The 24,755-nt window shown below is 39.3% G+C and overlaps 1 protein-coding gene across 22 annotated transcripts in view; it reads left to right on the forward strand.

Annotated features, from left to right (window-relative positions):
• The window catches only part of ART3 (ADP-ribosyltransferase 3 (inactive)), a 40,338-nt gene extending 17,356 nt beyond the window's left edge, over positions 1-22,982 (forward strand). The window contains exons 4-12 of one of the 22 annotated variants that reach the window (XM_040237107.1): positions 12,333-12,365; positions 13,278-13,304; positions 14,282-14,311; positions 16,568-16,600; positions 17,212-17,244; positions 17,878-17,910; positions 19,628-19,660; positions 20,933-20,962; positions 22,586-22,979. In XM_040237107.1, coding sequence (XP_040093041.1) covers positions 12,333-12,365; positions 13,278-13,304; positions 14,282-14,311; positions 16,568-16,600; positions 17,212-17,244; positions 17,878-17,910; positions 19,628-19,660; positions 20,933-20,962; positions 22,586-22,725 — 392 coding nt within the window. In that variant the 3' untranslated portion in view covers positions 22,726-22,979. Of the gene's footprint in view, positions 1-12,332; positions 12,366-13,277; positions 13,305-14,281; positions 14,312-16,548; positions 16,601-17,211; positions 17,245-17,877; positions 17,911-19,627; positions 19,661-20,932; positions 20,963-22,585 lie in introns of those variants that run through there. The other 21 variants (XM_040237110.1, XM_040237111.1, XM_040237109.1 and 18 more) reach the window with 21 other exon arrangements.
• Positions 22,983-24,755: the final 1,773 nt, after the last annotated feature.

The following is a 24,755-nucleotide window of genomic DNA, read 5'->3' on the forward strand; positions in this document are numbered from 1 at the left end:
CTCTGAAGAAAGCTGAGTGCCGAAGAATTGATGCTTTTGAACTGTGGTGTTGGAGAAGACTCTTGAGAGTCCCTTGGACTTCAAGGAGATCCAACCAGTCCATTCTAAAGGAGATTGGTCCTGGGTGTTCTTTGGAAGGAATGATGCTAAAGCTGAAATTCCAGTACTTTGGCCACCTCATGTGAAGAGTTGACTCATTGGGAAAGACTCTGATGCTGGGAGGGATTGGGGGCAGGAGGAGAAGGGGACAACAGAGGATGAGATGGCTGGATGGCATCACCGACGCAATGGATGTGAGTTTGAGTGAACTCCAGGAGTTGGTGATGGACAGGGAGGCTTGGCGTGCTGTGATTCATGGGGTGGCAAAGAGTCGGACATGACTGAGCAACTGAACTGAACTGAATAAACAGCATTGCTTTTTTACTTTCTGATATTTCGTTGTTAGCGTAAAGAAATGCAACAGATTTCTGTATATTAACCTTATATCCTGCTAACTTGTTGAAATCATTTATTCTAATAGTTTTTGTGTGAAGTCTGTAGGGCTCTCTGTATCGAATATCATGTCATCTGCAAATAGTGACAGATTTACCTCTTCCCTTCAAATTTGGATACCTTTTGTTTTTCTAATCTGATTCCTTTGCTAGGATTTCTAATACTATATTAGATAGTAGTGGTGAGGGTTGGCTTATCTTATTCCTGAATGAGCAGGAAGGCTTTCAGCTTTTCACTGTTGAGTATGATGTTGGGTATGGGTTTATTGTAAATGGCTTTTATTGTGTTGAGGTATGTTCCCTCTGTGCCACCTTGGTGAGAGTTTTTGTCATGAAAGGATATTGAATTTTATCAGATGCTTTTTCTGCATCTGTTGAGATTGCCATGTGATTTTGTCTTTCCTTTTGTTAATGTGGAATATCACATTGATTTACTTAGTGTTGAACCGTTATCATTATATAGTTTTCATCTTTGTCTTTCTTTATGAACTTTGTTTTAAAGTTTGTGTTGCCTAATGTGAATATTGCTACCCCTGCTTTCTTACTGTTTTCATTTGAATGAAATATCCTTTTCCATCCCCTCACTTTCAATCTCTGTGTCTCTTTTGCCCTAATGTGAGTCTCTTGTTAACAACATACTATAGTTTTGTGTTTTTTTTTAACTGCCATTCTGTTCTTTTGATTGGAGCATTTAGTCTATTGACATTTAAACTAATTATTGACAAGCATATGTTTATTGCCATTTTAAAAGCTTGTTTTCCAGATGATTTTGTAAGTCTTGCTTCTTCATTTCTTCTTTTTGTTGTTTGATGGTTTTCTTTTGTTTTGTGCTTGAGTTGCTTTCTTTTTGTTTTTGTGACTGTTGTATGATTTTGATTTGTAGTTACCTTGGTTTTCAAGTATGTTAACCTGTAATTGTATCTGCTTGCATTAGACTGGTAGTTACATAAGTTCAGACACATTCTAAAAGATATACATTTTTTTCCTGCCCTCCCTCATATTTTTATTTTGATGACCTGTTTTGTATCATAATGTTTATCTTTTTGCTACTAATAGTAGTTATCACTTCTACAAAATTTTTTGATCATTTTTTAATCTGTGACCTGGCTTATTTAGTTCAGTTCAGTCACTTAGTTGCGTCTCTTATTTAAGTGATCTTCAATTCTTTTATGTATTTGCCTTTACTATTATGATTTTCCCTTTCCTATAGAGTCTTGATTCTTTCCTAGTTAGAGAAGACCTTTCCATATTTCTTTTAGGTTGGGTTTGGTATTGCTGTATTCTTTTAGTCTAAAGGATAACCTTGCTGGGTAGAGTAACCTAGGTTGCAGACCTTTCCCTTTCATGACTTTGAATATATCATGCCACTTCCTTCTGGCTGCAAAGTTTCTACAGAGAAATTAGCTAATAGCCTTTTGGGGGTTCCTTTGTAACTGACTCTTTGTTTCTCTTTTGCTGCCTTTAGATTCCTCTCTTGAACTTTGTCCATTTTAATGGACACTATGTCATGGTGTTGGTCTGTTTAGGTGCATCTTATTTGGGACCCTCTTGTGCTTTCTGTACCTAGGTATCTGTTTCCTTTGTTAGGTTTGGTAAATTTTCAGCCATAATTTCTTCAAACACTTTTTTTTTTTTTTTTTTTTTTTGGCTACACCTTGCAACTTGTGGGATCTTAGTTCCCTGACCAGGGATTGAACCTAGGCCCATGGCAGTGTAAGCATTGAGTCTTAACCATTGGACCACCAGAGAATTCCCTGAAATGCATTTTTAATACCCTTCTCTCTTTTCTTCTGGAACTCCTATTATGTGTAGATTGGCATACTTTGATCTTATCTCATAGAGCTTCTTTAATGCTATCATTTAAAAAAAATTTGTGTCTTTTGTTCTGATTGGAGGATTTCTATTATTGTATGTTGCAGATCACTTATCCGTTCTGCACTATTTAGTGTGCTACTCTTTACTTCTAGGTTGACTTTTATCTTGGCAATTGAGTTGTTTAATTTTGATTGGATCCTCTTTAGAGTTTCTAGTTCCTTGTTACAGCAATTCTGCATTTCTGTCAATAATCTTTATTCCTTTAGCATTTTTTTTTAACCTCCTTTTTGAACTCACAGTCAGGTAGACTGCAGAGGTCTGTTTCATCGTTTGTTCTTTCAGAGGATTTCTCTTGTTCTTTTAACTGGGAGTGGTTCCTATGCTTTTTAAATTTTACTTACATTTACTTGTCTCTTTAAATTTAGGAGAAACAGTTGTCTTCTGAAGGGCTGGCTTTTATGTGGGAGCATCCCTGAGTAGATTGTGGGTCCAATAATTTTGGTGTGAGGGCTTCTTTTGGCATGGCATCTTTTCCTTCAAAGTGCTCTGACTGTTATCCTCTTGATAAGGGGTGACTGGTGTTGCGGTGACCAGAGCCTGCACGGGATGTTGGGCAGGGCCTCCTTTTCACTCTGTGGCTGTCACAGCCTGTTGTGGGGTGGGATCTGCTCCCCAGTAGAAATCCTGAGGGTCAGTTCTATAAGGCCCCATTGCCCTTAAGTATGTGATCTGTCCCCAAGGAGGTGAGCACTGAATCAGGTGAGGCCCATGTGGTCATAGTGAATCTGTGCCCAAGCAGGCCCCCACAGTTCTGCCCAGAAGCAGTCCAAGGTCTCATGCGTTTCTTGCCTAGTGTTCAGCTGGTGCTGAAGGCTGAGGCATTGTGGCTGCAGGAAGCGAGGTGGTTGTGTTGCCACCTGGCATTGGGGCTGCCTCTGTGATAGGGTTCTCCCCAGGACCTGTCTACCCCAGATCCAGCTCTAAGTTGCTATGTGAGGTGGGCAGAACTGGAACACCCCTGCAAGAAAAGGAACAGCTGAGTACTCCTCCCAAGGGGACTATCTGCCTTGCCTGCTACCCACTGTGCACACCGACAAAGTCCACTGCTGGAGCCCAGCCCCTCCATGAATTCTGGCAGTTGGCTCTGGTTTGGCCCAGACCATTTGAATGCAGAGTTCCAAAGAATAGGAAGGAGAGGTAAGAATGCCTTCCTCAATGATGAATGCAAAGAAATAGAGGAAAATAATAGAATAGGAAGACTAGAGATCTCTTTAAGAAAATTAGAGATACAAAGGGAATATTTCATGCAAAGATGAGCACAATAAAGGACAGAAATAGTATGGACCTAACAGAAGCAGAAGATATTAAGAAGACGTGGCAAGAATACACAGAAGAACTATACAAAAAAGATCTTCATGACTCAGATAACCACGATGGCATGATCATTTACCTAGAGCAGACATCCTAGAATGAGAAGTCAAGTGGGCCTTAGGAAGCATCACTACAAACAAAGCTACTGGAGACGATGGAATTCCAGTTGAGCTATTTCAAATCCTAAAAAATGATGCTGTGAAAGTGCTGTACTCAGTATGTCAGCAAATTTGGAAAACTCAGCAGTGGCCACAGAACTGGAAAAGGTCAGTTTTCATTCCAATCCCAAAGAAAGGCAATGCCAAAGAATGATCAAACTACTGCACAATTGCCCTCATCTTACACGCTAGTAAAGTAATGCTCAAAATTCTCCAAGCCAGGTTTCAGCAATCCATGAATCGTGAACTTCCAAATGTTCAGGCTGGATTTAGAAAAGGCAGAGGAACCAGAGATCAAATTGTCAACATCTGCTGAATCATCAAAAAAGCAAGAGAGTTCCAGAAAATGTCTACTGTTGCTTTATTTACTATGCCAAAGCATTTGACTGTGTGGATCACAACAAACTGTGGAAAATTCTGAAAGAGATGGAAATACCAGACCACATTACCTGCCTCCTGAGAAATCTGTAGGCAAGTGAAGAAGCAACAGTTAGAACTGTGCATGGAACAACAGACTGGTTCCAAATTGGGAAAGGAATACTTCAAGCCTGTATATTGTCACCCTGCTTATTTAACTTATATGGAGAGTACATCATGAGAAATGCTGGGCTGGATGAAGCACAAGCTGGAATCAAGATTGCCAGGAGAAGTATCAATAACCTCACATATGCAGATGACACCACCTTTATGGCAGAAAGCGAAGAAGAACTGAAGAGCCTGTTGATGAAAGTGAAAGAGGAGAGTGAAAAAGTTGGGTTAACACCCAAGATTCAGAAAACTAAGGTCATGGCATCTGGTCCCATCACTTCATGGCAAATAGATGTGGAAACAGTGTCAGACTTTATTTTTTGGGGCTCCAGGATCACTGCAGATGGTGATTGCAGCCATGAAATTAAAAGATACTTACTCCTTTGAAGAAAAACTATGACCAACCTAGACAGCATATTAAAAATCAGAGACATTGCCGACGAAGGTCTGTCTAGTCAAGGCTATGGTTTTTCTAGTGGTCATGTATGGATATGAGAGTTGGACCATAAAGAAAGCTTAGCACTGAAGAATTGGTGCTTTTGAACTGTGGTGTTGGAGAAGACTCTTGAGAGTCCCTTGGACTGCAAGGAGATCAAACCTGTCCATCCTAAAGGAGATTAGTCCTGAATATTCATTGGAAAGACTGATGCTGAAGCTGAAGCCCTAATTGTTCGGCCACCTGATGCAGAGAACTAACTGCTTGGAAAAGACCCTGATGCTGGGAAAGATTGAAGGCAGGAGGATAAGGGGACAACAGAGGATGAGATGGATGGCATCACCGATGCGACGGACATGAGTTTGAGTAAGTTCCAAGAGTTACTGATGGACAGGGAAGCCAGTCCATGGGGTTGCAAAGAGTTAGACATGACTGAGCAACTGAACTGAACCAACACCACAGGCCCTTCAGGCTGTCTCCCCCTGGCTTGACAGAGTCCTCCCTCAGGGTCCACCTCCTGGAGTTTCACCACCTGCCTACTCTACATACTAGCAGCCCACTCGGCACGTCTTTCAGTCTGAGAAGGGCTGTGAGCTGGAAGCTGTTGGCGCATCTCTGTCCACCTTGATGCCTAGCAAGCCAGTAGGTTTGCACACCTCACGATCAGAGTGCAAGCCCTGCAGCTCCTCTGATCTCCCAGCAGACAGAGGGCCTTTGCAGAGTGAGGGCCTGCCTTTGCAGACCCTCCCTGCTTCACAGATCCCTCCCCAGGGTGCCTATCCCATCCTGATGCCCCCTTTTTTTTTTAATTCCACCCATGGGAATCTTTTTCACCTCTTTGATTGTGTAAGAGCTCTTCAGACAGCTTCCAGTTGGTTTTCTGTGAGAATTGTTCTGTGTGCAGATGTACTTTTGATGCATCCGTTGGGATGAGGTGAGCTCCATGTCCTCCGACTCATTGTCTTGATCTCTCCCCCAGCCCTGCTACTTCTTTAGAAACCCAAAATAGTTTGATTCCTGCTGCCGAAAACCCTAATGGGAAATTAAACCTAGGCTGAAAAAGGGAGGAGAAATGCAGTCTCATATAAATGGATCTGTGTTAAACATTAAGAGATACCTATCTTCTACTACGGGATTCCCTAGTGGCTCAGTGGTGAAGAATCCACCTGCCAGTGCATGAGATGGGGGTTCAATCTCTGGGTCAGAAAGATCTCCTGGAGAAGAAAATGGCACCCCACTTCAATATTCTTGCCTGGGAAATCGCATGGACAGAGGAGCCTAGCAGGCTACAGTCAGTGAGGTCTCTGACTTAGGTAAACAACAGCAATCTACTAAGGATGAGGCTCTCAAATTTTTTTGCCTAACACTTAGAGTGCTTGTTCAAAATGTAGATTTTAATGCAATAAGAATGCAATTAAGTTATCTTTCCCAGAAATTATTTATCAGTAGTCCTGGCTAGAGTTTTAGAATTTACAATTTTAATAAGTGCCTTGGGTGGTCCTGAGGTATGATTGGAAGACTATATTTTGAGAACATGAAAGTGTTAGTCACTCAATTGTGTCCGACTCTGTGACACCATGGACTGTAGCCTGCCAGGCTCCTCTGTCCATGGGATTCTCCAGGCAAAAATACTGGAGTGGGTTGCCATTTCCTTCTGCAGGGGATCTTCTCAATACTTTGAGAAACATGCTCTTAATTTGTGCTATAGAAAAAAGATGAAGGCTTTTAAAATTCCTCAGTGCTTGTCCCCAGGCTGAATCTATCATGTTGGTAGCTTTTTCATCCACAGCTCCCCTCACCTTCACCTTTCCCTCAACTAAAACTTCTGGGTAAGGCTTGCATCCATTCATCACCTGCTGAGACAGCATTTTCTAATAGTCTCTAGAACTTTCAAAAAAATTTTTTTTCTTCTTTTCTTTCTTTTTTAATTTAAATTTATTTATTTTAATTGGAGGCTAATTGCTTTACAATATTGTATTGGTTCTACCACACATCAACATGAATTCGCCACGGGCGTACATGTGTTCCCCATCCTAAACCTCCCTCCCACCTCCCTCCCTGTACCATCCCTTTGGGTCATCCCAGTGCACCAGCCCCAAGAATCCTGTATCAAACCTGGATTGGCAATTCGTTTCTTATATGATAGGATACATGTTTCAATGCCATTCCCCCAAATCATCCCACCCTCTCCCTCTCCCACAGAGTCCAAAAGACTGTTCTGTACACCTGTGTCTCTTTTGCTGTCTTGCATACAGGGTTATCATTACCATCTTTCTAAATTCCATATACATGCATTAGTATACTGTATTGGTGTTTTTTCTTTCTGGCTTACTTCACTCTGTATAATAGGCTCCAGTTTCATCCACCTCATTAGAACTGATTCAAATGTATTCTTTTTAATGGCTGAGTAATACTCCATTGTGTATATGTACCACAGCTTTCTTATCCATTCATCTGCTGATGGACATCTAGGTTGCTTCCATGTCTTGGCTATTATAAACAGTGCTGTGATGAACATTGGAATACATGTGTCTCTTTCGATTCTGGTTTCCTTGGTGTGTATGCCCAGCTATGGGATTGCTGGGTCATAAGGCAGTTCTATTTCCAGTTTTTTAAGGAATCTCCACACTGTTCTCCGTAGTGGCTGTACTAGTTTACATTCCCACCAACAGTGTAAGAGGGTTGCCTTTTCTCCATACCCTCTGCAGCATTTATTGCTTGGAGACTTTTGGATCACAGCCATTCTGACTGGTGTGAAATGGTACCTCATTGTGGTTTTGATTTGCATTTCTCTGATAATGAGTGATGTTGAGCATCTTTTCATGTGTTTGTTAGCCATCTGTATGTCTTCTTTGGAGAAATGTCTGTTTAGTTTTTTGGCCCATTTTTTGATTGGGTCATTTATTTTTCTGGAATTGAGCTGCAGGAGTTGCTTGTATATTTTTGAGATTAGTTGTTTGTCAGTTGCTTCACTTGCTATTATTTTCTGCCATTCTGATGGCTGTCTTTTCACCTTGCTTATTGTTTCCTTTGTTGTGCAGAAGCTTTTAATTTTAATTAGGTCCCATTTGTTTATTTTTGCTTTTATTTCCAATATTCTAGGAGGTGGGTCATAGAGGATCCTGCTGTGATTTATATCAGAGAGTGTTTTGCCTATGTTCTCTTCTAAGAATTTTATAGTTTCTGGTCTTAAGTTTAGATCTTTAATCCATTTTGAGTTTATTTTTGTGTATGGTGTTAGAAAGTGTTCTAGTTTCATTCTTTTACAAGTGGTTGACCAGTTTTCCCAGCACCACTTGTTAAAGAGATTCTTTCTCTGTTGTATATTCTTACCTCCTTTGTCAAAGATAAGGTGTCCATAGGTGTGTGGATTTATCTCTGGGCTTTCTATTTTGTTCCATTGATCTATATTTCTGTCTTTGTGCCAGTACCATACTGTCTTCATGATTGTGGCTTTGTAGTAGAGCCTGAAGTCAGGCAGGTTGATTCCTCCAGTTCCATTCTTCTTCTCAAGATTGCTTTGGCTATTTGAGGGTTTTTGTATTTCCATACAAATTGTGAAATTATTTGTTCTAGCTCTGTGAAAAATACCATTGGTAGCTTGATAGGGATTGCATTGAATCTATAGATTACTTTGGGTAGTATACTCATTTTCACTATATTGATTCTTCCGATCCATGAACATGGTATATTTCTCCATCTATTAGTGTCCTCTTTGATTTCTTTCACCAGTGTTTGATAGTTTTCTATATACAGGTCTTTAGTTGCTTTAGGTAGATATATTCCTAAGTATTTAATTCTTTTTGTTGCAATGGTGAATGGAATTGTTTCTTTAATTTCTCTTTCTATTTTCTCATTATTAGTGTATAGGAATGCAAGGGATTTCTGTGTGTTGATTTTATATCCTGCAACTTTACTATATTCGTTGATTACTCATTCAAATATGAAGGAGAAATCAAAAGCTTTACAGACAAGCAAAAGCTGAGAGAATTCAGCACCACCAAACCAGCTTTCCAGCAAATGCTAAAGGATCTTCTCTAGACAGGAAACACAAAAAGGGTGTATAAACTCGAACCCAAAGCAATAAAGTAAATAGCAGCGGGATGATACTAATCAATAATTACCTTAAACGTAAATGGGTTGAATGCCTCAACCGAAAGACAAAGACTGGCTGAATGGATACAAAAACAAGACCCCTATATATGTTGTCTACAAGAGACCCACCTCAAAACAGGGGACATATAGACTGAAAGTGAAGGGCTGGAAAAAGATATTCCATGCAAATAGAGACCAAAAGAAAGCAGGAATAGCAGTATTCATATCAGATAAAATAGACTTTAAAACAAAGGCTGTGAAAAAAGACAAAGAAGGACACTACATAATGATCAAAGGATCAGTCCAAGAAGAAGATACAACAATTATAAATATATATATGCATCCAACATAGGAGCACCACAATATGTAAGACAAATGCTAACAAGTATGAAAGGGGAAATTAACAATAACACAATAATAGTGGGAGACTTTAATATCCTACTCATAGCTGTGGATAGATCAACTAAACAGAAAATTAAGATGAAAACACCAACTTTAAATGATACAATAGACCAGTTAGACCTAATTGATATCTATAGGACATTTCACCCCAAAACAATGAATTTCATCTTTTTCTCAAGCGCACATGGAACCTTCTCCAGGATAGATCACATCCTGGGCCATAAATCTAGCCTTGGTAAATTCAAAAAAATTGAAATCATTCCAAGCATCTTTTCTGACCACAGTGCAGTAAGATTAGATCTCAATTACAGGAGAAAAACTATTAAAAATTCCAATATATGGAGGCTGAACAACACGCTGCTGAATAACCAACAAATCACAGAAGAAATCAAAATATGCATAGAAATGAATGAAAATGAAAACACAACAACCCAAAACCTGTGGGATACTGTAAAAGCAGTGCTAAGGGGAAAGTTCATAGCAATATAGGCATACCTCAAGAAACAAGGAAAAAGTCAAATAACCTAACTCTACACCTAAAGCAACTAGAAAAGGAAGAAATGAAGAACCCCAGGGTTAGTAGAAGGAAAGAAATCTTAAAAATTAGGGCAGAAATAAATGCAAAGGAAATAAAAGAGACCATAGCAAAAATCAACAAAGCTAAAAGCTGGTTCTTTGAGAGGATAAATAAAACTGACAAACCATTAGTCAGACTCATCAAGAAACACAGGGAGAAAAATCAAATCAATAAAATTAGAAATGAAAATGGAGAGATCACAACAGACAACACAGAAATACAAAGGGTCATAAGAGACTACTATCAGCAATTATATGCCAATAAAGTGGACAACTTGGAAGAAATGGAAAAATTCTTAGAAAAGTACAACTTTCCAAAACTGAACCAGGAAGAAATAGAAAATCTTAACAGACCCATCAGAAGCATGGAAATTGAAACTGTAATCAGAAATCTTCCAGCAAACAAAAGCCCAGGTCCAGATTGCTTCACAGCTGAATTCTACCAAAAATTTATAGAAGAGCTAACACCTATCCTACTCAAACTCTTCCAGAAAATTGCAGAGGAAGGGAAACTTCCAAACTCATTCTATGAAGCCGCCATCACCCCAATACCAAAACCTGACAAAGATGCCACAAAAAAAGAAAACTACAGGCCAATATCACTGATGTACATAGATGCAAAAATCCTTAACAAAATTCTAGCCATCAGAATTCAATAACACATTAAAAAGGTCACACACCATGACCAAGTGTGCTTTATCCCAGGGATGCAAGGATTCTTCAATATCTGCAAATCAATCAATGTAATATACCACATTAACAAATTGAGAAATAAAAGCCATATGATTATCTCAATAGATGCAGAGAAAGCCTTTGACAAAATTCAACATCCATTTATGATAAAAACTCTTCAGAAAGCAGGAATAGAAGGAACATACCTCAACATAATTAAAGCTATATATGACAAACCCACAGCAAACATTATCCTCAATGGTGAAAAATTGAAAGCATTTCCCCTAAAGTCAGGAACAAGACACAGGTGCCCACTTTCACCACTACTATTCAACATAGTTTTGGAAGTTTTGGCCACAGCAATCAGAGCAGAAAAAGAAATAAAAGGAATCTAAATTGGAAAAGAAGTAAAACTCTCACTGTTTGCAGATGACATGATCCTCTACATAGAAAAAAGTTTCTTGTATAGCCAAACAACAAGGTTGGCCTCAGGGTACCATGCAGATTCTTACAGATTTCCTGGGCTGGTAAAAATTGGACCAAGTCACCTGGATTCTTGTTGAAACTCCATAAATGGAGCAGGATCTGAGAGCAGTTATCAGTGAGCATGTCTCATAGTGAAGCCAGGTGTTTCACACCCACATCTTAGATTGAGAGGTTCATCCTCAGGGAGTTGAAGTTCTAGATGAGGTATGTGAGCTAACCAGACTAAGAGAACATATGACATCTAGACCTTCCTGTGGTGTCTGGGAAGCCTTCCATGACTCATGCTGGCACTAAAACTAAACACCCTTTCGCTGAATTTCTTGGCTTAGCCTTTGTTGGGCAAGCTGGCAGATTCCCCCTTTACGTCAAGTCTCAGAGGAGTCACTGTAGCCCTCGCTGGTGACTCTTTCTAGGGCATCATGAGCAAGAGGCTCGCAGGCCTGTCCACATGTACCTTTCGATTTCATGTCCGTGCTCCCCAGAAGATGGCGCCTTTCCTCATGCGCGGATCAGTGTTCTGGGGCACATCAACTGCATCTCTCTATGTGAATGCAAAGGATGTCTGTTCATACATTCCAGGATCTGGAGCTCTGATTGAGATTCTTTTTCTCCACTGGGTACAAATTGTCACAGTAAAGGGATAGGTTAACTGTTGAGGATATTTAGTATCTGAAGAGAGGGTTCAGTTCAGTTCAGTTGCTCAGTCGTGTCCGACTCTTTGCGACCCCATGAATCGCAGCATGCCAGGCCTCCCTGTCCATCACCAACTCCCGAAGTTCACTCAGATTCACAACCATCAAGTCAGTGATGCCATCCAGCCATCTCATCCTCTGTCGTCCCCTCCTCCTCCTGCCCCCAATCCCTCCCAGCATCAAAGTCTTTCCCAATGAGTCAACTCTTTGCATGAGGTGGCCAAAGTACCGGAGTTTCAGCTTTAGAATCATTCCTTCCAAAGAAATCCCAGAAGAGAGGGTTAGTTAAACAGATAAATTTTCTGCTAATTTTTTCAGACTAATCAGTGTTATTATTACCTTTGGATGGGATTCCAGAGGTTATTTGAAGCAATCTCCCAAAAAAGACATAAATGAGGAAACTGAATTCCAGAAAAGATAGGTGTTGTATCTGGATCTACTGCTCTTTAGTGACTGTACTATGAAACAAAAATGTAATTTACTTCCCACTAAGTTATAAGTCTGATAGACTTGGAGCTGACAGATTAGATTACAGTAGCAACAGACCAATTTGAAGTTTTTAATAGGGTAGATTGTGTCTAACTAATAAAACTTTATCTTTGTGTTTCAGGACTGAAAACTGAGAGTTGTGTTGAGAACATGGGTAAGATATGTTTTAAAATATTATCTCTGTAATGGGAATTTTATCAGTGTTATTTCTCCCTGGATAGGTCAGAGCCACCCCACTATACTGTCACACTGTCAGCCCTTGCTTTCTCAAAGCAGTGTTGTGCTGCCTCTCTTACCTTCTCAGGGGGAGGGTGCAGGGATCCACCTTAACCCTACCCCAGCTTTGCCTGTGGCTGTTCTCTCAAACACTGCATTTGCCTTGGGCATGCGAGGACTCTGCCAGCTCTGACCTTAGTCCATTATTACAGGAGCTTAAGGGCTCCTGAAAACCCCTACATGACTCCTATGCACAGAGTTAGACTCATGTTCCTATGTTTTGGCATCTTGGGAAGTAATATTTGGGAGACTGAAGAAGGAATGGAGTGAATATGGCTCGGGGGAAAGACTCGGGGGGACAAAATGGTAACTTGGTCTGCTTTCTCAGAGGAAAATAGGAGAATATAACAAAAATAATCTTTCCTAGAGGACCATGGGAAAGATTTGGAAAGGTAAATAGGAATTCTAAATATGTTCAGGAACAACATCATCAAATTAGACTCAACAGATTTTAACTGAAGTTGCCAGAAAATGCCTTGGGCTGGTACATACTTTGGATGGATCCTATTTGAAGATTTCTTTGTTTAAAAAGTTTGAAAAATAAGGGTCCATTTCTACCTGTCTTCCTGGCTAGTTTTTCTGTGGATTCTTCTTCACATAATTAAAATGAATCTGTAACCATTTGTTTCCAAGATTGAAATTTTATATTTCTCATATTGCCATATTTTGTTTGTATCTTGAATGTAAGCCAACTCAAATCTTTATAATTAATAAGCATGTAAAAATAGACTGAACCTGACATTCACTTCTGAGTATAGTACTATGTAATGAAAGCATGTTTGTATTTTAGACTATTTTCAACCTGTCTACAACCCTGGTAAGTATGCTCTAAATTTTAAAAATAACCCATACATGGGTGTTTAATAGCTCTTTACTGTTCAGCAAATTCAGTTCTTAGCTGAAGAAAAGGAGTTCTTTGCACCTATGAAGGAGTAACTTGGCAGGTATGAAGTGGGGAAGAGAATCTATTCTGGGGAAATTTACCTCCCTTCACATGAGAGGGTGGGCTCTCTGGAGATCTGAACAGTGTGGGAGTGAGGTTGGTGGGGCCCAAAGAGCTAGGCACTCTTGACAGGTCCCAGGTCTCTTCATAGGTAGAGCTCTATATTAAGTCATTGAGGTTAGCCTGTGTGACACCAGACATCCAGATGAAAGTATAAAAAGTTAGTGTTTTTGCCTTTTTTAAATAAGCTGGTGTTTGGTATCATTTGACTAAAACATCTGGGTGTAGATGCGCCACGCCACGCCCCCCACTAAGTTTCTACTTATGGTGATATGGCTCAGGTCACTTCTTTGTATCTAAGTTCCTTTATGACATGTTTGGCCCATGTGGCTACCGTGCGAAGAGAGAAAAGTTTCTAGTCGTTTCTTAAGTATGCAGATTACTTGACGTTTGAAAAGTATTTTCTGTCCTTGTGTTAAGCATTTCATGCGTCAGAGGGCTTGCTTAGTAACACTTCTTATTGGCTCAGGCAGCCACAAGTTTTACTGGTCCTTTCACAGGGACTTCAGCTACCTCTTCAAGACAGATGTTTTTCTACCTTGTGGAGATTGCTAGAAGACTTGCTGTATGTAACAGTTTTTCTTGGGAGAAGGGGCCAGAGGACTGTTCCAGTCCTATTAGCCAACTGTGTTTAGTTTGTAGCTGACACTTAAGTTTAGTAGCATTAGTTTACCGGATATCAAGTGGATCTTTATGGCCATTTTACTTTAAAGTAGTTGTGCTATAACTATGATAACTCCCAGTTACTTTGGTCTATTTTTGAAACTGATGAGTTTCTTTTTGTAACTTAGGTGGGGAAAACCAGAAGCTGGAAAACCCTGGTAAGACATTTTCATAAACTCTGGGAGCTTACTTAGATTTGCAGGGCAACTTCTTTAGTGGTGGGAGCAGGTGGGCATAGAATGGTAAGAAAAAGTGGGAAGAAGGCAGAACCCACCTTTAGCTTACGAGTCTGATGTATCAGAGGCCCTGCTGAGCTCCAGGTGCCCTTCTTAATAAGGATGGTGCAGCAGCTCTCTCTGTCTGCTGCTGTCAATCCATAGGGCATCCCAGCAGGACAGCTAGAGACAGCACATGTGGAACAAGTTCCAAAGAACCTATTCTTTTTTGCTTTATACTAGCTGTTACATGGATAGAGGAAGGTGTGATTAATTGTTTCACAAACTCTTGTAACCTAGGGTGTTCATCAGGGGCATAAAAATGACATTTTTTCCTAAATTAAAATGATTATATATACACACACACACATATGTAAATATATGCCAAAATATATATATGTGTGTGTATATAATCATTTATATATATATATATATAGTTGCTATTAGCTGTATCCATTTGATATTTAGTAAATTCTAAAGTATGACTCATTCCCAAGTTTTTTGGTCTTTTTAAAAATAATATTCTTCAAGGATGCTGGGACACAAACATGCTCATAAATTACTGGTGAGATTATAAATTCAAAACTTCTCTGGAGGACAATTCCAATAATTTGTATCACTAGTCTTAAAATGGCCATACGTTTTAACCTAGCTGTAACACTTTTAGATATTTGTCCCAAGGAAATAAACATAAAAATTTGTGTACAAAAAATGTATAGACATGTTTGTACAGTGTTATAGTAGCAAAAACTTATAAATAAACTTAGTATCCAACAGTTGGACATTGTTAAATAATTTACATTCTTATTATGAAACACTAACCAATTTAAAAATCATGTTTTCAAAAAATATCTGAAGATACGTTGCTGTTGTTTAATCCCTGAGTTGTGTCCGACTCTTTGTCACTCCATGGACTGCAGTCCACCATTCTCCTCTGTCCATGGGATTTCTCAAGCAAGAATACCGGAGTGGGTTGTCATTTCTTTTTCCAGGGGATCTTCCCTACCCATAGATCGAACGTATGTCTCCTGCCTTAGCAGGCAGATTCTTTACCACTGTGCCACCAGGGAAGCCCAAAGACAAGAGAAAGTACTCACAATACAGTGACAGTAAAAATCACAGGATAAAAACAAACTCTATACTCAATACTGTGTAATGGCCTTAATGGGAAAATAATCTAAGAAAGAGTGGACATAGGTGTATGTATAACAGATTCACTTCACTGTACTTCTGAAGCTAATACATTGTAAGTCAGTTATACTCCAATAAAAATTTTAAAAAAGGATAAAAACAGCATATGGAATATAATGTCAAATTTATTTTACAGTGTCAAACTTCCATTTATAAGATAAATAAGTACAAAGAATATAATGTACAAGATGATTATAGTTAACAGCTGTGTAGTGTATTTGAAAGTTGTTAAAAGAGTAGATCCTAAGAGTTCTTGTCACAAGGGGAAAAAAATTTCTTTTTTGGTATTTATATGAGATGCTGGATGTTAAACTTATTGTGGTAATCATGCCACAATGTATGTAACTCAGGCCATTATGTTGCACACCTTAAACTTATACAGTGTTTTATGTCAGTTATATCTCAGTAAAATTGAAAAAGTAATGAAAATGTATGTAGCGTATACACATATACATATATTATAGGAAAGAGACAAGAAGGAAATGTACCAGTATTAAGAATGAATAGCTCTGATATCTGGAGAAGGAAATGGCAACCCACTCCAGTGTTCTTGCCTAGAGAATCCCAGGGACGGGGGAGCCTGGTGGGCTGCCGTCTATGGGGTTGCACAGAGTCGGACACGACTGAAGCGACTTAGCAGCAGCAGCTCTGATATCTGGGATTATGAGTAATTTTTAATAAATTCCTATATTTTTCTAAATTATCTATAATTATATTACTTATATAATCAAGAAATTTTATTTAAAAAATTAATCATGACAAATATAGGTCAGAGTCTAAAAAATATAAATCAATAAGAGATATTTCACTTTATCTAGAAAGTGCCTGGATCACACTGGCCATAGTTCTCTCTCTAAGTTAGGCACCAGTGTGCTAAATCTCCTTTCTTTTTACCAAAAACTCTAAAAACTTTGGGAATGGGTCATCTCTCACTTGTAAATAGTTACATAAAGTTAATTTTTAAGCTTACTGCATTTATCATTACATAGTTGCTATTCTCATCTTTAGAAATGAAAAGCCAGGAATCCACTGTCTTTCCTGGTAAGTGATCCTTTATTTATTCTCTGAGATTAGCTGCAAGGTTAGAAGGAGATATGAGGACTCCTAGAATCAAGGACATTACTGAACATGTAGAGTTTGAGGAATAAGTTAAGCCAAACAAGAGGAACTCTAGTTATTGAGAGCTGCTTATGTTCCATGTAATAATGTACTTAGCACTTTTATAATCATCACTTACTACAAACGTGCAAGGTGTTTCTTTTGCATAAATAAGGAACTGAAGGTCAGGGATTTATTAAGCCTTCCCAGTCAGAGATTAAGCCTGCCCAGTCAGAGAGCTAATAACTGTAATGACAATAGAACTAAACCAAGCAGAGTCTTAGACCCAGTACTGTTTCATTCAAAAGCTGGTGTACTCAGATTGCCTTATGAAGACAAGGTTGGCTAGATCATGAAGTCCTTGAAGTCCCGCATCAGGAGTTTGGGCTTTGTCCAGTCTGAGAATGAAGAGCAATTAAAAGGAGTTTTTATTGTTACTGTTCCCCACCCCCCACTTTTAAAGTCTTGGAGATGGGGGCTGGTATACACAAAAGGGAGCATTAACAACGCAAGATAGTTGATTAACATTAACCAGTATCCATTTCTGTCTTCAGGTATGAAAAGCCAGGAAGCCACCCAGATACCTGGTAAGACAGCTTTATTTACACTCTTGGTCCAAGTATGAGAAGAGAAGGATTCCTCTGGGTATTAAAGAGAATATTGTCATGAGACAACTAGTCATTAATATTTCCCTTACAGCCTCCTTCCTGCCTGTCTTTCTACAGAATTTTAGCTGGAGAAGAGAGTAGGAAAGTGCCTTTCCTCCCTAGTGTGTGTGCATTCTCAGAGCAGGACAGTTAGCTCTGTTGGGGGCAGGCGGAAGGCAGGCTGCTACAGCCTGGATGCATGCAGTCCAGCCTTAGATTCCACAGCTAAAGGTATTTAGTAGAAACTTTGACTTTATGCAAAAGCTGATTGTTAGCTTTGGCTGTTAATAAAAGCATCTCGGCACCTAGGATCTGCAGGTAACTAAGCATAGTATTCTCCTGGCATGGAGGCAGACTTAGTGAGGCACCATGACAGAAGGCTTTTCTGAGTCTGGCATAGATTTGCACAGTGAGGGTTCATGTAGCCAGAACTTTGTAAGCAAAAGCCAGAAACTACAGTGCAGGTGGGCTCTCTGGTGCATGTATCACTTGAGTTCATGAGACAAGAAGGAGTTTGAAAATTGTACTTACTGGAACAATCTGAAAGTCACTGAAAATTTCTTTCTCATTTAGGAATGAAAATTCCAGAATCTTTTTCACTACCTGGTAAGCAATGTTAGGCATGCTGGAGAGGAGACTGCCAGTCTGGGAAGTATAGATATAATTGTCACCATTACATATGCAGGGAGGCTAAGTACTTTGCGCAAGATCACATGAGCGAAAGATCTAGGTTCTTATAACCAAATTGTTGTTCAGTCGCTAAGTCATGTCCTGCTCTTTGTGGCCTTGTGAACTACAGTGTGCCAGGCTGCTCTGTCCTTCACTCTTTCCCGGAGTTTGCTCAAACTCACGTCCATCAAGTTGGTGATGCTGTCACCCCTTCTCCTCCTGCTCTTAATCTTTCCCACCATCAGGGTCTTTTCCAGTGAGTTGGCTCCATATCAGGTGGCCAAAGTGCTGGAGCTTTGGCTTCAGCATCAGGCCTTCCAGTGAATGTTTAGGGTTGATTCCTGTAGGAGGGACTGGGTTGATTTCCTTGCAGTCCGTGGGAGTCTCAAGTGGGTAGCCATTCCCTTCTCCAGGGAATCTTTCTGGCCCAGGGACCGAACCCCAGTCTCCTGCATCACAGGCCGATTCTTTATTGTCTGAGCCACCAGCAAAGCTGCTATGACCAAGAACCAGTTTCTTAAAATTTACAGTTCCTCAAGTGTTTCCCATTACGTTTATCGTGCATATTTAACCTCCCTTTAAGATATGACCATGGAAACAAGTACATTAAAAAGTTGTGAGGCTATTGCTGAGCGCAAGGCTTGTGAGGGGCCTTGAGTTTCTGTGGCTGGAGAAACTGGACAGTGTAACTCCTGTCAAGTCAGAAGGACCTCAGAACGTATGCTGATGGGGAGGAAAAAATATTAAAAGGCTCTCAAACTTAATTTTTATGTCTGAGACAAGGAGAAGACTAAAAAAAAATAAAGACATGATCTAGTATTTTACCAGAGAGCTATGGACAGTAACAAAACTTCTGTATGCCTAAGAATTGTCATCTTTCAAATGTGGCTAACACACATATATTGCCTTATGGAGATACCCGTAAGGCCTATGAAAACACAAAATCTCAGGGTGCAAGCGCCTATCCAGTGCTTATAAATCCTTTCTTTTGAATTCATAAGGTGTTTTGAAAATAATTTTTGGTAGGTTTTGTTATTATGGAATGATCATCTGTTAAGGAAATTAGATTTCTGGCATCTGCTAAGTGGCATCCGTCCACACAGCACTGAGCTTTGCTTAATGTTGCTGCCTTTGGGTACTGCATGCTATGGGCAGGAACCAGCCATTCAGTTCACTGTGACCCAGAGAGAGAGGTTCCAGCAACACTTTTATATTCACCCAGATTTGAATGATTGAACTTACTTGGCCACAACTTTGAAGTGAACCTCTAATGACATTGATGGCACACTTTATTTACATCTCTTCAGCTCGCTGGACCTGAGTTTACATAGTACTCTCATTGGCACCTTACTAGGCACACTGGTTGCTTAGCAAGGTATGGGGATGCACAGGGTCTGTGTAGACAGACCCAACTTCATGAAGTCTCTCCTCTGCCATTTTCCTCTTGGTAACTTTGTATAAGTTATTTCACTTTTCTGGACCTCTGCTTCTGCATCTGTAAAACAAGGAAAGCTTCTGTCTTGCAGGACTAAAGTCCTAACTTAGGATTAAAGTCCTAATGAGATAAAGCACTGATAAAACAAATGGCGGGTTAAAATAGTAAATGGTAGTTGCCTTTATTATTATCTGAATAATAAATCTTTTTCTCATTTAGGAATAAAAATGTTACAACCAGATGAAAAACCTGGTAAATTCTTTTTATAAAATTCTTTTATGTATGTGGGGGTGGAGGCACCATGGAGTTCTGAGTCCTTTACTGTAATTGCTCACTGAGCTCCATCTTAAGGGGTCTGGACACTTGGGCTGTACAGCTTGACATCCAGTCTGCAAGCCACAGGGGAGGCGCTGAGGACTCCTTTCAGTGTGAGCAGTGGACTGCTCTTAGAGCTCCCTGGGTCAGGCAGAGACAAAGGCAGCTGACCTGAAGCTGGGGCAGTGGACCTCCAGCTGCGCCTGTGCATTCCAGAAGGGGCAGGTTTCTCCAGGTGAGCAGGCTACTGAGGGAATCTGTAGTCACAGGAATGACAGCATCGAGGAGGGGTGTGTGAGCCCTGCACAGTGTGGGACGTGCTTTCTGCCCTCCTTACTGCACTCTCCATGCCCTCCAGCAATAAGCCGCTCAGTTTTGCTGGGACTGTTTTGTATTGTGCCCTTTCTTAGAAAACTGTTATAGTGCAGGCTTTTTAAAAGGTGATGTCAACACATTTACACAGAATCTCATATAATCCAATAAGAGAAGTACTGTCACCATTTCAGAGATGAAAACATGGAATATAGGGAAGTTAAGGAACCTGTAAAAGGCTAGCACGAGACAATCAAGACCCAAACTTCTCAAGTTTTGTTCATTTTCTGTTGCATGACACTTGTCTCCCAGCTGGATATAGTTACAGAAAATACACCTTTAATCTGGGCTTCTAGAATTGGCATTTGGCTTCAGAGCCATCAAAATATGGCAGTATTGCAATATTTTAATTTTAACACAATTGGAGTTGGAATAGCATAGTAATTAAGAGCAGAGGCTTTGAAAGCAGGTATTGCTCCCACTGATTACCAAGCATAAAAGTTGTGATTTTATGCAACTTTTGGGGAAATCTGTATAATATGGATAACTCTACTACCTACTAGGGCTGTAAGAAGTAAAAGCGTTAATGTACGTTAAGTATTTGGTCAGTGTGTGACACAGTAAGCATTCAGTAAATGGTAGGTGCTATAGTTGCACTTGGGAATCTGAGGTTAATATGTAAAAAAGACTTTTCTATAAACAAGATTTTAACTTTTCAAAATGGAAACACACATACATTGTAAAAAAAATTTCAAAGCATGCAAATCCCCCCAATACCTGTAAGTCTATCCTGCCCTTTAGTCCCATACCCAGAGATAACCAAGTTTGCTTAATCATTGAATGAGATTTTTTCTCTTTGGTGTACAATGCAATTAACTGAACCCGTTTCTATTTTAGAAGACAAAAGCCGAGATATCAACCAGCCTAGTAAGAAATATTTCTTTTCCTTAGTTGATAATGTCTGTTTCTGCAATAAACAAAAACTGAGAAAGTTTTTTTTAAAAAAGACACCAATCTCGAGTTTAAAGCATCCTAACAGAATATAATGTCACATCCAAATACTTGTATGTGCAAATGGTGGGGGCAACTTGATTTTGTTTCTTAAGCAGTGACTTTCAACTGTATATAGAGACTACTTTTTCAAGCAATGGTTCTCAACTCTATCAACCCAATTCTTTTAGAACAAATATTTTATAAAGGTATTCTGAAATAAAGTTCTTAGATAAGACCCACTTGCACCCATAAAAAAATCAAGTAATGTCCTAATGATATAACAAAAGTATAAACACTTCAGTATGTAAATAAATGCCTAAATTATTCTTCATAATGAAGTAGTCAGATGATTGTATTTAATTACACAAATAAATTTGGATTTAAGAGAAACCTGGAAGCTATTCTATGTAAGAAAAATGAAAGTGAAGAAATACTGTGGGCTTATTAGGTAGAAACTAATTAGATACTAAACTAATAATCTAAACTTATTATATAGAAACTAATGTTTCTTAAAACTATCCAAATATATTTTGCTTATATGTAAAACAGGTTCTGGATATAAATACATTTTTAATTTACATATATGTCTAGCAGTGCATTTGAAATGTATGTGGAGTGGGTCAGTTTTTCATTGTGCAAGACTGTCCACAGCATGGATACTGGTCTTCTACTTCTATACCCCACTGCTGTGATAATCAAAAAATATCCTGACAAGCTTGCAGACTGCCTCTTAGTAGGCCCTTGAGAACCACTGCTCTCTAGTAACAAACTAGTGCGGGAGTGCATCCGCCTGTCCATTTTCCCGTAACTGCATGTTTATGATTATGGCAAGCAAATACATTTATGATTTGAAGGTTTTATAATATTTCTATGGTTTTACTTATGAAATGTGAATGGTGAGCCCATCTAGGTATTTCCAGTCTTCCCTGGTAGTCTGAACCAGAACACAGTCAAAAGTCAGATGTCTGCATTAAGGGCAGTGTGAATCAGACCATCCCAGATGGCTGGACTCTACTGAACCTCTCTCTGCTAGTTCAGATGGAAGGGAAGTGGTTTTCTCCAGAGTAGTGTTTTATGTATAAAGGGAAAAGTTTTTTGTTTTTTTTTTCTTTAAATCAGCTTGCAGGGCTTAGTGTTTTAAGAAATGCAGCTATATTCCATTGTATACTGGTAGAATATACATACGAAATATACCATTTTACTCAAAATAGGTAAGACACAGCATTAAACTTTATCTTTTATATACAGAAAATGAAAATTTTCAATTGCCAAGAAATTCTAGTGAACTTGAACAATGAAAAATTACTTTTGTCTACTTAAATACTAAAAAGGCTGTGGAAACCTGGATAAAACTTAGATCAACACACCTTGATGATATTTATGAAAATATATCCCCCAGTCTGTAATGGACTGTATTTAAAGTTGTCCTGGTTAGAAGTACTTCATGTATGTTTCTGATCTAATTTGTCTGTTCATATATTCAGGACATACGGTGTCAGTGGGTGAAATGTGATATCAAAATGACGTGTGTCAGTGACCGTGTGTTCTCATCAACAGCTCCAGCGCCAGCACTTCCAGTTCCAGGTCCCAAAAGCCATCCTTCCGCATCTTCTGGCAAAATGCTCCTTCCCCAGTGCGGGACATTCATCATTTTAATCAGTGTTTCTGCTATAAATCTCGGTCGCTCTGTAGTCTGATACATTCTTTACTTGTACTTTACATTGTACTTGAAATACAACTACAGGCCTCCCACAGAAATCATCAAAAGGAATGATGTATTTTTCACTTGTTGGTCAACATTCAGTTGATAAAATGTGAATGTTGTTATTCACTTAGCAATCTGGTAGTAAACCCAGATATCATAAAATTCGTTTTTCACTTATTTCTATGTTAATTTTATGATTGTAAAAAAACTGTATACTTTTAATTCAATAAAAGACCTTTAATTTCAGTAGAATTGCCAGATACTGAAAGGTTGTTGCTAAACCACGAAAAGACACCAGGATTCTTGGCCTCCAGAGGAGAATTCAATCCGGGGCCAGAAACAAGGCTTGATCGCTCAGAGCTTTTGTGTAATAAAGTTTTATTAAAGTATAAAGGAGATAGAGAAAGCTTCTGACATAGGCATCAGAAGGGGGCAGAAAGAGTACCCGCTTGCTACTGTTAGCAATGGAGTTATATACTCTCCAGTGAATCAAAAGAATGTCTGGAGGTTGTAAAGACCTCACCAGACCTACTCCCATAATTTACATTTTAAGATAACAGGTTTAGTCAGGTTTGATCCAGGGACTGTCCTCAGGCAGGATACATTATTGTTGTATAATCCTAAAGAATGTAGAGGGAAAAAAAGTTTGTTCTTTCTTCCTCCTTAAGAATTCCAGACCCCTCTCTCCTTGGGGACCCCTAGACTTATCAACCTGCCTAGGAAATGACTCTCTCAATACTAAAATATCAGTAATGCTAGTGGTTAACATGAATTTAATTCCTGAATTAGAATTTTAAAGGTGTTTTACTCATCTTTAAAGGATCAGACTTTGACTTCAAATAGTATATTCTTTCAGTCTCTTCATTTTCCTTCTATATATGAACACTTTATATTTTTACAAACACAACAGTTTACTAAGTATTTCACATACATAGTCCCTAACTTGAATCTCATATTAACCTAGGAAGGCAGACAGTACTAAATGAATATGTGGGCTCAGTAAGAAAGGAGGATGAGGTAAGTACAGTAAGGTGCTCTTTTCCCCAAGAAAAAGAGTGGTTGAATGGTAACAGATTTAGGCTTGGGTTTTGATAAGTGACACTTGTTTACACTGCCAGTGTTTCAAAAAGAACTTAGGCCATTTTCAGAGATACAGAAAAACTTCATGAAGTCTAAACTAGGTGTTAAGGGTTCAGTGTGCTTTAATTCTACCATTTACCTCTTCACATTGAGAATTTTGAGTGAACTATCCACAAGAACCATTATGCAGTTCACAGAACTTGTATAAATTGTGCTGGAGAGCACAACTTAGTCCTGAGGCCAAAGTTAGTCTGATTTCCATCCAAATCTAGAACTTGATTATTTGCTTGGAGCACAAGTCAGGTACAGACAAGGGCTGCTTATCTGGCTAACCAGCTGCATGAACAAGGCCTGTAGCCTGCCTTACACATGCAGTCACCAGCAGAATCGAAACTTAGAAGGCTAACTGGACCTGTCTTTAAAACGCAGACCCTGAGCCCTGTTTAGGGCTTGTGAAATTAGAAATTAAGAATATGACAGCACAAAAAATTAAAAGGCTAGAGAGGTGAGCATGGTTAGCCATCTGTCCCAACAGAGATGTTGCTCACTGAGGAGTTCTCATTTGTTAAATCACCAGTTCTTCCTACAGTAAGAGGGCGTGCAGAGGGGCAAACTCCTTTCACCTTTGGCTACAAGGATGAGAAAGAGGTGTTAGAAGAAACAGCCCACGAGCCTTGTTTGTGTCTCCTACACAACTGTTAGCTAGTCTGTTAGATTCCTCCAATGGTATCAGAGGGGCCCTCTGGATACACAGCACGCCACACTCCTCACCATCCTCACAGTAACACAGTGGCAGGGTTCATAGGCTGTTTGTGACACCTCTCATCATAAGCCAAAGCGTGATGCAGAAATGCAGAGTGAAAGCATTCCAAGAGGGGCTAACATGATGCAGTGAGATGTGCCGTGTGTAGTCAGAGAAATTGCTTAAATTACCTGGTTTTA

The sequence above is a fragment of the Oryx dammah genome, unplaced genomic scaffold (assembly GCF_014754425.2).
Source record: "Oryx dammah isolate SB20612 unplaced genomic scaffold, SCBI_Odam_1.1 HiC_scaffold_3, whole genome shotgun sequence".
Taxonomy (NCBI): Eukaryota; Metazoa; Chordata; class Mammalia; order Artiodactyla; family Bovidae; genus Oryx; species Oryx dammah.